Source organism: Meleagris gallopavo, chromosome 3 (genome assembly GCF_905368555.1).
Source record: "Meleagris gallopavo chromosome 3, MGAL_WU_HG_1.1, whole genome shotgun sequence".
Taxonomy (NCBI): Eukaryota; Metazoa; Chordata; class Aves; order Galliformes; family Phasianidae; genus Meleagris; species Meleagris gallopavo.
This window is the reverse complement of record NC_139406.1, coordinates 68,470,335-68,482,826: the sequence shown is the minus strand read 5'-3', so window position 1 is coordinate 68,482,826 and position 12,492 is coordinate 68,470,335. Positions and strand designations below refer to the sequence as shown.

Here is a 12,492-nt window from a genome sequence, read left to right as displayed (position 1 = left end):
CTGTCAAGTCTCTCTCTACCAAGGCTTCTTCAAGTCTACCCACTCCTTGGCATCTTCACTGGTCAAATTCTAATGCAGTAATTTCTACACAGATAGTCTCACCTATAGAAGTATTCTGCAGTGTTCCACAAAATGACTGGAGAACGTGAAACAACTGTTTCATTCTCTGTATATTGCACTTTGTTGTCAATGAGAATATTCTGTTCAATGTGATTTACGTAAATGTATCATTTCTAAAATTATAACTGTTCATAAAAAATGTTGAAGGTTTTTGGACTGAAAGGCATCACTGAAACGGCCAACCCAGGCATGTATATATTTAGTTTCAATCATATTAGTACCTGCAGTGGATAACAAAATCTCTGTCTGTATCCACAGGTACCTGAGGTGTTACTACTGGGCAGTTCGTACTTTAATCACCATCGGTGGCCTTCCAGAGCCACAAACATTGTTCGAGATAGTTTTTCAACTGCTGAATTTTTTCTTGGGTGTCTTTGTCTTCTCCAGCTTAATTGGTCAGGTACATCAAAAATCCAATAACTATATACATTCAGATGTATACATATTGAAAAGGTCCCTTAATTATTACATGCAATGTAACGATAACATATCCAATTTTGTTCTGTTTTGTTCCAGGAAAAACTTTAGCTTCATTATGGATATCCCTCTTTTTCACTATCATCCATACTAATTCTTCTGACCACTGCATGTGTTTATTCAGTTCCCAGTTTTGTAACTCTTTTGCTCACAAGCTGACCTAAAGCTGTTAATGGAAATTTCAGAATTTCTGTCAGACTAGAATTGTGCTCTCTTCCAGAAGACACAAAATATTTGTTAACCAGAAAACTGAATATTTATCTTGGCTTTCATTTAGCAAGAAGGGAAAAAAAAAGCCCATAGCAAAGCAAATTAATTATACTTTTAAAACATACTTTCAAAAGCATGAATGATATCCAGTATGAAACTGTTAAATTTGAGCTTTAAATCCATAGGTTTTAAAACACCCTGCCTCCAGAAAAACAAATGGTGAGACTCCTATGTCAAACTGTGTCCCATATTGCATTTCTGTACAAATCATTCCAGATCTTTTAATTTATACATGTCTGCTATTGGGAGAATTAAGAGGAAAAGATGAAAACTGGTAAAAGTTAGTGGCTTAAATTTCAGAGTTTACAAGGGTGTAAGTATATATTTTGCTAATTTGACATTAACTGTCAAAGTAAATTTGCTTTTGGCAACCAGTGCAGAATCAAAACTTACTATCAAAACATCTTCACTGTGGTTTGTTGCAATGCCTGTTTACAAAAAGATCTTAAACTATTCCTGCTTAATGCACTTCTTTAAGATTGTTATTTCTTTTGTGATTGTGATTTGTAATCAGGAGCAGAACTTACCCCAGCAGCACAGTGGGCCACTGTAATATTAAGCCATTCTGCAAAATAAATTATATTTTTGTTGGAATGTCAAATCATGTTCCCGCACAAAAATGTTTAAGATGAACTTATGGCCCAAAGTGGATTTTTAAGACTGATCAAGATTCAGTTAACAATTTAAAACTGGCAGGATATTAGTTCTCTTGGTGTCAGCCGAAGTTATTGCAGAAGTTTGGCCCAGTTTTTAGTGACAGAACAAGGTGGAATGGCTTTAAACTTTGATGTTAGATTTTAGGAAGAAATTTTTCACTCAAGGGGTGGTGAGTGCTGGCACAGGCTGCCCAGAGATGCTGTGGATATCTCATCCCTGGAGGCGCTCAAGGCTAAATTGGATGGGGTCCTGGGCAGCCTGTTGTGCTGGGTGGCAGCCCTGTCCATGGCAGGGGTTGGAACTGCTGATCTTTAAGGTCTCCTTCAAACTAATTTTATGATTCTGTGGTATGACGTGATTTATTTCTGGCTTGTATGGCACAACAAATGCAGAGTAGCCTTATTACAGGTATTTAAGACAGCGTAATCTGTATTTTTCATCCAATTCTAGAAATAAAAGAGGAATAAGCAGAAAAACACAAATGAGTTATTTAAAAATTATAATGCAGTCTGTTTCTTTCACAATTAGTTTATGTCTTTGATGTTTTTGAAAAAGCAGATGAAGCAACTCCATAAAACATAGAACTGAATGTATAATTAATGAGGAATTTTGTAAACAAATGTTTTAGTCCTTTTTTTATGTTGTTGACAAGATACTCAAATGAAGACTATTTTGTTGAAATGTGTAGTGACATAACTGATGTTTGCAGATGAGAGATGTAATTGGAGCAGCTACAGCAGGACAGAACTACTACCGTTCCTGTATGGATAACACCGTCTCCTATATGAACACATACTCAATTCCAAAACTGGTTCAAAATCGTGTTCGAACCTGGTATGAATACACATGGGACTCTCAGGGAATGCTGGGTAAGGCTTTCCAATTCCATTTATGTTGCAGCTCAAAGTGAGTGATCTCTGCAGATATGCTTATAAAGTGAAACGTACGTTTCTTCTTTACTGAATTTCATGGGAGAGGGTGAGAGGAGGATATTCAGTTTCTTTCAGAAAAGCAAAAAAACTCTAAAGTAATATGATGCTACGTCACAAATTTTATTAATTTACATAATACTCCAGTTATATCTTTGAACAACACACGTGTATGGGAACTGCTGAATCACAGCCTGAACCTCTGATTGATCACCTGAGGCAAGCAATGAGTCAGCCATGGGAGCACAGGTGAAGGCAATTCACCTGTGCTGCAGGAAGGGGTGGAGCCTGGCTCCACCTCTCCTAGACCCACTTAAGAGTTGACTACCAGGGGAAAGGATCTCTTCTGGAGATTCCCTTCTCTGGAGTTTTGTGGTGAGCCCAGGAGACAGGTAAGCATTCTGTCAATTATGTTTTGGTATAATAACTGCTTAGCCAAACTCTCTGATGTATTTCATAACTGTAATATTTGTTATAGTTATTTATCTTACAATATTTATTTTACAATATGTAATATAAAAGAAAGTAAAGGCATACTAGCCATCTTCCTTATTTGAACTCAGGAATGCACTAATTACTTCATAAACCACTTCACTTCTGTGAAGTTATATTTCTATATAGTGCTCATTTTTACAGACATTCTTTCTTTCTTCCTTTAGTCTGTATATTTTTCATCTAGTAATGCTTGGCTTTTTTTTTTTTTTTTCCTTTACAGATGAATCAGAATTACTGGAGCAGATGCCAACCAAAATGCAATTAGCCATTGCAATTGATGTGAACTTTGCCATTGTGAATAAAGTTGACCTATTCAAAGCAAGTATTTTAACAAAAGAATGGAGTAATGTGTGGTACTTGTGTGGTAGCCTGGAAACCTTGTTTTTTTCGTATCTTGTTAAACAAAATAACATGTTTGTTAATACTCAAGGTAAACTAAGTCTAATATATACCTAAGTCAGTGGAGACAGGTCAGGACAAAGCCAAGGGATGACTTTGGTTTTGTGTGTGTGTCAAATCAGAGATAAAAAAGTGCAAATGAGGCTAAGAAACAGTCTTGTCATACTGACCTGTTAAAGCTGATGTTATGGACCCTAAGTGATTACAGAACACTGCTAACCACAGCCAGATACAGAAGAATATGACTTTTCGCACAGTTTACCTTGCTGTCTACTGCTTAGCCCTGCCTGAGAGATCACCAATACTACCTGTCCTGAGAACATAGCTTTGATGTAGTGAAAGCTGTATTTCAGAAACATTTTGTTCAAAGAGCTTCCTCATTGTTATTGTCATAAGTTTCCAGAGAGATTACTTTAATGCAGTACTTAACATTGGATTTGTGACACAAAAAGTGGGAAGATGTTGCATTTTTAGAAGTAATCTGGAAATACGTTAAGCTTAACAGGTTTTTCTAGGGCAATTGCAAGAAATCATGATATCTGTTTAAACATTATGCAGTAGAACTGTTTCTGCAATATTTTCTAATGGCATGGAATTCACAGATTCATACCAAAATTTTACGTGATCTGCTTTTTTTTCTGGATCAGTATTAAAAAAAAAAAAAAAATCCCTAGAAGATCTCCAACCCACAGCAAATAACATTGCATTTCCACAGCAGTCAAACTTAGATGTACAGAAGATGACTGCATTAAAAAAAGATTAGAGATATTCAACCCAAGGGAACTGTGTTAGTATCTGAAATGAGAGTACTTTTGTCTCCTTTATGAGCTGGTCCTTGCCATGTTTTCTTTTTATGTGCCTCTTACGAAATCCTGGATCATACATGTATTATTTTGCTATCCAGTGTAAGCACTAATAATCACTTGTTCTTGAATCAATACAGCATAATTCTTTTGACAGGGGTGTGATACTCAGATGATATACGACATGCTGCTAAGGTTGAAATCCATTGTGTATTTACCTGGTGATTTTGTCTGCAAAAAGGTGAGCTCTGTGGTGTAATAATACATAAGATGTATTCTTAGAAAAAGAGTTCAGATAAAGGTCAAAAGTAGCCTTCAAATAAAGTTAATTCTGAGTGTAGTAGATAATGTAAAAATAATTAAGGTTCTATGTATAATAATAACAAACTTGCTCTCAAGTTTCAACCTAGAACAAGACAATATAGATTTTATTATTATCTAACAAATTATAGTAGCATGGGAAAGTACTTAATGTAAATATGACTTATCTGGTGACACTTCATGAAGTCTGGATATTTAAAATGGAGCAAGCTCACTTTTTTGTACAGTTATATACACAAACTCAGCCTACAGATTTGAATTTGTGATGCTTTGCATGTGCTTCACTTGCATATTACAAACTCTGAAGCTGAATTCCCAAGAATGTAGAAAATACAGTGCATCCCATACTGCTCCCTACAGCAGGACCTTGCTCTGTATTCACTCAGTGCCATTTCCAAACTGTGAGCTGAATGCTGTCGCATTGTCCCTTAGGATTTTAGATCAAACACAGCCTTGCATAACAAAGGTAGATGGCTCATCTTCTGACCAAGTAGACTATCAGTAGGTAATCCTACTGATGCTGTAACTTGTAGTAGGGAATAAAATCCTGTTGGAACTTGAGAGCTGGGAGCACCTCCTATGGGGGTGCACGCTGGCCTCATCATACTTCACCTAGGAGGCTCTGACAGGTTTGCTGAATCAGATTATGAGATAGAAGTATAAGCGATACGTTTTCAATTCTGGTGGTGTTGCTGCTGCATTTTCACTTTTAAATTGAAATTGCTGCTTTACTCCAGTAGCACAAGCAGAAAAATAATTATTTTACTGTCACTGAGATATGATTATAATTATGTTTACTCCAGGTTGCCTGCTTTTTATGATGATAGTGATGAATCTTAGCAGGTCTTGTGGGAGATAATAGGCAAGCTATAACCCCTTAAACCATCCAGTCATTACACAGAATTTGACAAATTTTAGAACAGTTGTTTATTCTTATTTTCCTTGTAAATTAGTTAAGCGAAGCTTGGAAGTAACAGAATGAAAACTATAAAGCACAGGCTTTTTTGCACTTCTCTTCATTAAATATGCTGCTGAATTACTTTTGTTTCCACTAGAATAGAAGACGAAAATGACTGATACAATCCTGCTTGTTATTAATCTTCATTTTTTTAGGTTGGCCTGGATGGTTTAACTCCTGCTCAAACACTGCCTCACATCAATTAGATACACAAAGTCAGTCCTCACACTTGCGCTCAATGCTAGGCAAAGTAGCACAAACATTTATTTCTCTGTAATGCTGGTAAAACTGTGCATGAGAAAGAGGACATCTAGTTACATAGATGTTTGCCAGATGATTTTAGTTTAAAAAGAGAAACAGAAAACAGCGATCACTATGTATGTGTTTCTGTGCCTAGGGAGAAATTGGTAGAGAGATGTATATCATCAAACAAGGTGAAGTTCAAGTCCTTGGAGGCCCTGATGGCACAAAAGTCCTGGTTACACTACGAGCAGGAGCTGTATTTGGGGAGATCAGGTTGGTCCACCACAATTTATAACACTTTCTTCAGAAGTGGTTAAATAATCAATGGTTAAATAAATGTTTGTTTAGCTTCTTTCTGGTAAGTGTGAGAGATTGCACAGAAAGGCTAGAAAGCTGGGTGAGGTCAACCAAGAGAATGCTGAACAGAGATCTACAGATAAGTGAGGGAAAGTCCATGTAAGTGGAACATCAGAAACAACAATCTGCCAAGACCTCAGACTTGTAAAAAAAAAAAAAAAAAAAAAAAAAAAAGTATAATCACTATTCAGGACAATGTACACAAGGATACGTGGATGGATTTCTCCTTCAGGATTTAAAAGGTTGAACACATCTTCCTGTTCCAAAGTCTGCACAAAGGCAGGACCGAATGTATTTTATTGTCTGTATAATTAGACTAGCTACCCTTACACAATACAAAGTAAAAATGTTAATTTCCAACAAAGGAGATAAAAAAAAAAATCTAAAATAGCAATACAGATTGATTCATTTACGAGCTGAAGTAGAGACTAAGTTGCTGAAAATCAGCATCTACATTTTCTTATGTATTTGTTTAAGACAATACGAAAGAGAAAAGGGCTGACAGACCAGGTTTTTGGGTCTAAGTTTCTCTGGAGGTGAAAGCTTTCCTTGAGCGGTTACAAATGTTTTTTATATTCTCCACATAGCTGCTTTGCAAAATCCATTAGCTCTTCTGTGCCTTGTTCACCAATTAGACAACTAAGAGCTAGATTTTAGGCACTGCATCCCCTACTGAGGTCGGACTGAGGAAAATAAACCAAATACATGTGCTGCTGCATGTGATAAACTGGATTCTTGATTTCTTCCAGCTGCACTCCTGTTACTGTTAATCCTCTTAAAGGTAGCCTTAATCCATCTTTTCAAAAGTGGTAATCAGCTCTGTGTTAGGTTTATATTTATCTTCTGCTGCATCTCCTGTTTTGGTAGTGGAAACTTTCCCATTTATTCTGCGATGGGTGCACAGAGCCTTCTCAGAGCTGCACATGGAGAACATTTGATATACCCCATAGATACAGACCTTCCTCACTGAGTGGGAGAGTGAGGCTATATTAACTAAGAGCAAGAAGGTTATTTTAAAAGTGTTTCTCTGTGTGACAATACAACACCAGAGCAAAGCTTCAAAACAAAATGGTGTGTTGTGAATTATGCAGAAAATATCAGAATGCAGTGATTTTCAGGTAGGGACAGGTACAGAAAAGGTAAAAGAAAAGCTGCAGCATCCCAGAGATATAATACATACACAGTTTTCAATTATTTATTAGTTTTGCATTTGGAGCAAGGACATTTGTTTTCAAACTGAGGAATGATCACAACTGATTTGAAAACAAGGAAAGGATTTTCAATGCTTTGATCTAATGAAAGTGGGGACTTATTTCCAGATGAGATCTACACAGCTGGCTTTAAAGATTCATTTCTCAGTATGTTTTACTCTTCATATAATTGCCAGGATGGCCAGCGAAACCCTCAGCAGTGCTTTAAACCTATGCTTCTCGTCTTGTTTTATTCATCATTGACCTACTGTGTTGGTGGAGACAGCATACTGGTACAGACCCTGTTACTTTGCATATAAATGACAGGCAATGGATAAACCTGAGGAGAAAACACATTGCAACTAGCAAAAAAAATCTCTGAAATTGGAAAGCAAAGATGTGAAGCACTAAGTATACTAGCAGAAATTTATCCTTTTCCTTGTGGCAATGTGTTAAAAAATAATGAGTTTATACAGTGCCCTTCTGTATAAGCTCTGTCAAGGTCTTCTGAGTACTGTACAGCAGAGGAAAATGAAAAAAAAGAAAGTCTTTAATGAATGAAATATTGCAAATAAACATCCAAGTTTTTCCCTCAGCATTCATAGTGTGGTTAGCACCTGGTATTGAACTGTCATCGTTTCCACCTGATTTTTTGAATCAAGATTTGTGTAGAGAATTGTGTCAGCTTCATTCTGAGTGGTTTAATGATATGAATTGTAAGATACTAGCTATTTAATCTCACTGTTCGAAATGCTTATAAATCATGCTTATAAAGTCTCTACAGGCAAAGGAGTTGAAGACAACAAAGAATGTTCATTCATTTCAAAAATATTTCCTGAATTATGCTAGAAGGCCAATGCAAGACTGATGTTCAATCCAGTCCTTTGCCAATCCTGTTTTAAAAATTATTGCAGAAATAGATTAAGCAATAGGAGCTGCCTTCCAATGAACGTCTTATCCTCATTACTACTTTCCTGTACTGATAATGTTATCTTAGGGAAGAAAAATAATCTCAGAAATAGAGGCAAAAAGAATGCTGCCATAATGAAAGCCTGTCTGCACAGACAACTGAGAAAGGAAGAAATTCAAGAGAGGGAAACTACAACACAACACTTCGTTACCCCAGCGAATCGTACACATCAAGCTAGCTGTCCTAATTCATCCACTTATCTCACTGGAACAATTTCCCATCAGAAAATGGAAATTCTGGAAAAATAGCAGCATTTTTGGCAGGAAGATCTAAGTGTTTGGCTTTGTTTTTAGCCTTTCAGTGGTGCTGTAACTTTAACTTCCCTTTAAAAACTCAAAAACTAAAGGAAATATTTAGCTTTCTGAAAGACTGAGTTTCTACTTTGGCCCAACAGCAGTAGCTGCTGCTTTTCAGTGAGCTCTGCCATTTCAGGCCTGACATTTGGTTCAGACACCAGATCTAGACTCCTTCCTGATTTAGCAGCTCTTTCCAGATGTATGGATATGCCCAGCTGAAGAGCCACCACGCTGCACATTCAGTTGATATGCACGTCATTCCCTGGATCAGTTTGCTAATTTCAGTGAACGGCTGCTTCCTACTGAGCTCAGCTATAAAAAAGAAATAGATATTAGAAATAGATATTAGCAAGTCATTGCTTTGACAACTTCATACCTCCAGATTTAAATTGCTATCATAAGAATTCAGAAGTTATCATCTCATATAAGTATAAAATCATTTCAGGCTAACTGCAGTAAAAACCACAAGGTAAAAAGGCAATTTTCCTTATTACTGTAGATGTCATAGCATCAAGAACCACTGTAAGGACAATGCCAATTATTTGTAAAATTTAGTCTATCACACGACTTTTAGCAGAATGGCCAAAACAGAGTCCATAATGCTGCCTTTAGTCAAAGAGGATTCTATTAAAGCAATGACTGCCTCCTGCATAAAATTCACCTCACATCATCACCGTAAGAAAAGAGCTGATCTCTTTAGTCCTATCTGCCTCAACAAAATGAGCTTGTTATTAGGAAAGCCTGAAAATGATTGTACAATGACTTGTTGAGAAGTGATTTATCAGAACTCAAGAACTGTTTGCAATTTTCTTCAATTGCTTTTCTTATTGTGCAAATACTTTTCTGCCCGAGGAACTGGACAGAATTGTAAAAGAAGACAATATGCTGCATTTTATACTTGACTTCCTAGGTTGATTCTTATCTTGGATAGCAGCAAAACTTTATATCTTTGTAAAAATAGTCTCGTACACAGAATTCAGAGGTCTTGTGATCCTTTATAAATCAATAATATTATCAGTAGAATCTAATGCTTATAAATACTATATGTGTTTCCTTAAGACTAAAAAGTATCATGGGTATATCCTGATTAGTATTGATGATAAGTATAAACTCATTTCTGATAGGGTCCAGACTATCCTTTATTAATAACCTTTAAATTAAGGTATTATAAAATATTCTTTTATACAGTAACACACTGTGAAACATTTTAGGGACAAATCTCTACGATGAATCTCCTCAAATAGCGATAAAACTATTTAATTTAATTTTACTACTAAGAGTAAAATGCAGCTTCTATTGCTTAACATCAAACATTAATCATAGAATCCTTAGTGGGAAGGGACCTCTGAAGGCCATCTAGTCCAACTCCTCTGCAATGAAGAGGGACACCACAGCTAGATTTGTAATATGTTCAATGCTGTGAATTAATTCTTTTCATTTTGTTTTCTTCATTAAAGATGGACAATTTAATTTTTACATAGATATTCTTTCTATGTCTAACGCCTGCTTAATAAGCTGGTCTAACACTTTACTTTCTAAACAAAATAGCCTTCAGTTTCTGACAGACACATTTGTAACTGTCAGCTTGAAAGGTCTTCCAAATCCATATTGTTAAACTTGCCATCATCCAAATGTGAGATGTGATACATGAGAAAACCAAAACCCCACTCAAGTTATTCACTCGGGGAAACTACAATTCTTGGAGTCATTTATTCATTGTAAATATGCCTTCAATTATAATGGTCTTATGCTGCTCTCCCTATCATTTTAAAACATTTTTTACAATAAAAATGAGGAAATGCCAAGTTCACACACACTAAAACAAATGCAGTCCTTGCTGTGGTGTCTCTTGAGAGAAACGTGTCCAGAGAAGGGCAACAAAGCTGTGAAGAGTCTGGAGCACAAGTCCTGCAGGAGTGGCTGATGGATTGTTTAGTCTGGAGAAGTGGAGGCTCAGGGGAAACCTTATCACCCTCTACAACTGCCTGAAAGGAGGTTGCGGGTAAGGGGAAAAGTTGGCCTTTTGTCCCAGTTAACAGTGACAGGATGAGAGGGAATGGCCTCAAGTTGCACCAGGAGAAGTTCACCTTGAATATTTATTCTCCAAAAGGGTATTAATGCACTAGCACAGGCTGCTCAGGGATGTGGTAGAGTCACCATCCCTGGAAGTGTTCAAGAAGTCTGGAGATGTGGCACTGAGACGTGGTTAGTGGGCACGGTGGTGATGGGTTGATGGTTGGACTGGATGATCTTAGTGGTCTAATCCAACCTCAATGATTCTGTGATACGTATCTTCCTAGCAAGACTTTCCACAGTCCAAACCAACAATTCTTACCAGAAGTGACAACATGTCTTCTTGATACAAGAAGATATTTCCAATCACAACTGCAAAAGGACTTTACAGAAATCAGATAGAACACTCGGATACATTAATGAGCTGTTTTGTTATGTCTTCGGTGGAAAACCAACTTCAGAGATTCCTCACTACGTCAAGCAGTGAGGTGTATAACAATGTTTATTTTCATTGCAGCCTATTAGCCGCAGGTGGAGGAAATCGAAGGACTGCCAACGTGGTGGCTCATGGTTTTGCCAACCTTTTCATTCTAGACAAGAAAACACTCAATGAAATCTTGGTGCACTACCCTGACTCAGAAAAACTTCTGATGAAGAAAGCAAAGTATGTCCTAAAAACAATTTTTAAATCACTGTATTTAGCTTTTAAATGGACAGTTGTGGCTCCTAGACATATTTCCATTCATTTCTCTGGAGAATAATGTAAACACATTTGTATTTAGAGGTCGGATTTGTCTGCTTGTACATATGGGAAGCCATGCTTCCATGTCAGGGATTCCAATAGTTGTGAGAACATGGTAAATAAAGTCCTGAATGCAGCTGCACCTCAAGTAACAAAACAAGAAGCATAGATGTATATCATGACAAAACTCCTTACATAGACGAGAAGTCAGAAAATGCAAGACAGATGTGAGTTAAGCTGCAGGTTTTCAAAGATGCAACCAAACACCTGCAATTAGTTCTACAGAGATACACTTCAATGAGCACACAGGCTTGCATGCTTTTCAAAATCTGAAGGACCAATTAGAAGCTGATCTAAAGTAACACCTGTTAAGATGAAAGATAAGCACACAGATCTGAAAGCTGTGCATTCTGTGCAAAGAGATTCTGAAACAGGATTTCAAATCAGAACTGCTTCTTGTCCCCCTTTCCCTGGAACACACTTTACCCTGGCTTTGACAGGGCAAAATGCTGTCATATTTTGCTGTAAGATTATGAACATGGTTGCCTTACTACCTTGTAAAAGATTGAAATGCATGAATAAGACCAATAACACATATTCTTGGCTTTCAGACTCAGTGAGGGGCCCCTAAACAGGCTGATATGATGCCCATGGCATCTAGCAAGGTAGCAGTAGAAGCAGATGGGCAAGATCTGTGCAAAGTGTTTTCACATCTGTGATCTTCAGAGATTAGATTTCAACACCAACAGAGAGAAAGACAGAACAAGCTCACTGACTGATCATCCCCAGCAATTATCCTTCCTGACTTCCAGCTTGTTTTCTAAACAGTGGTACAATCATCATTACTTGTTATTTCTGTTTCTATGTCCTGCACTATCTTCTCCTGCTTCCTTGCCCACTGTAATCATATCCTGCTAAATCACTGCGTTCTGCTTTCTCCGTGCAACTTCTCTCAATGGTAGGAGTTTAATAATTACCCGTCCTTCATATCTATATCCCCTTGTGGGCCCAAAGCTCTTTCTAGATATCAATCTTAATAAGGTTTTGTAATTAAAAAATTTAAAAACCTGTGCAATTTAAAAACCTGTGCAATTTAAAAAATATGTAGTGCCTGTCTTGTACTGAAGGCCATATATTCTGCTCACCTGTCTGGGTATTCACTAAGTCTGTGTATGCTCTGTGCATCGTCAGCCATGTGTCCAGAAAAACTAGGCACTAACAGTAGACTTGTGTTATTTTGACAGAGGTTTGC

The 12,492-nt window shown here is 37.0% G+C and overlaps 1 protein-coding gene across 1 annotated transcript in view; it reads left to right on the top strand.

The window, feature by feature from the left end:
- Positions 1–12,492, top strand: part of CNGB3 (cyclic nucleotide gated channel subunit beta 3) — a 60,428-nt gene that overhangs the window by 45,771 nt on the left and 2,165 nt on the right. Inside the window, exons 11-16 of the mRNA XM_031552890.2 lie at positions 379–520; positions 2,234–2,393; positions 3,169–3,266; positions 4,308–4,391; positions 5,827–5,945; positions 11,016–11,162. Of these exons, the coding sequence (XP_031408750.2) occupies positions 379–520; positions 2,234–2,393; positions 3,169–3,266; positions 4,308–4,391; positions 5,827–5,945; positions 11,016–11,162 (750 nt within the window). The remainder of the gene's footprint in view (positions 1–378; positions 521–2,233; positions 2,394–3,168; positions 3,267–4,307; positions 4,392–5,826; positions 5,946–11,015; positions 11,163–12,492) is intronic.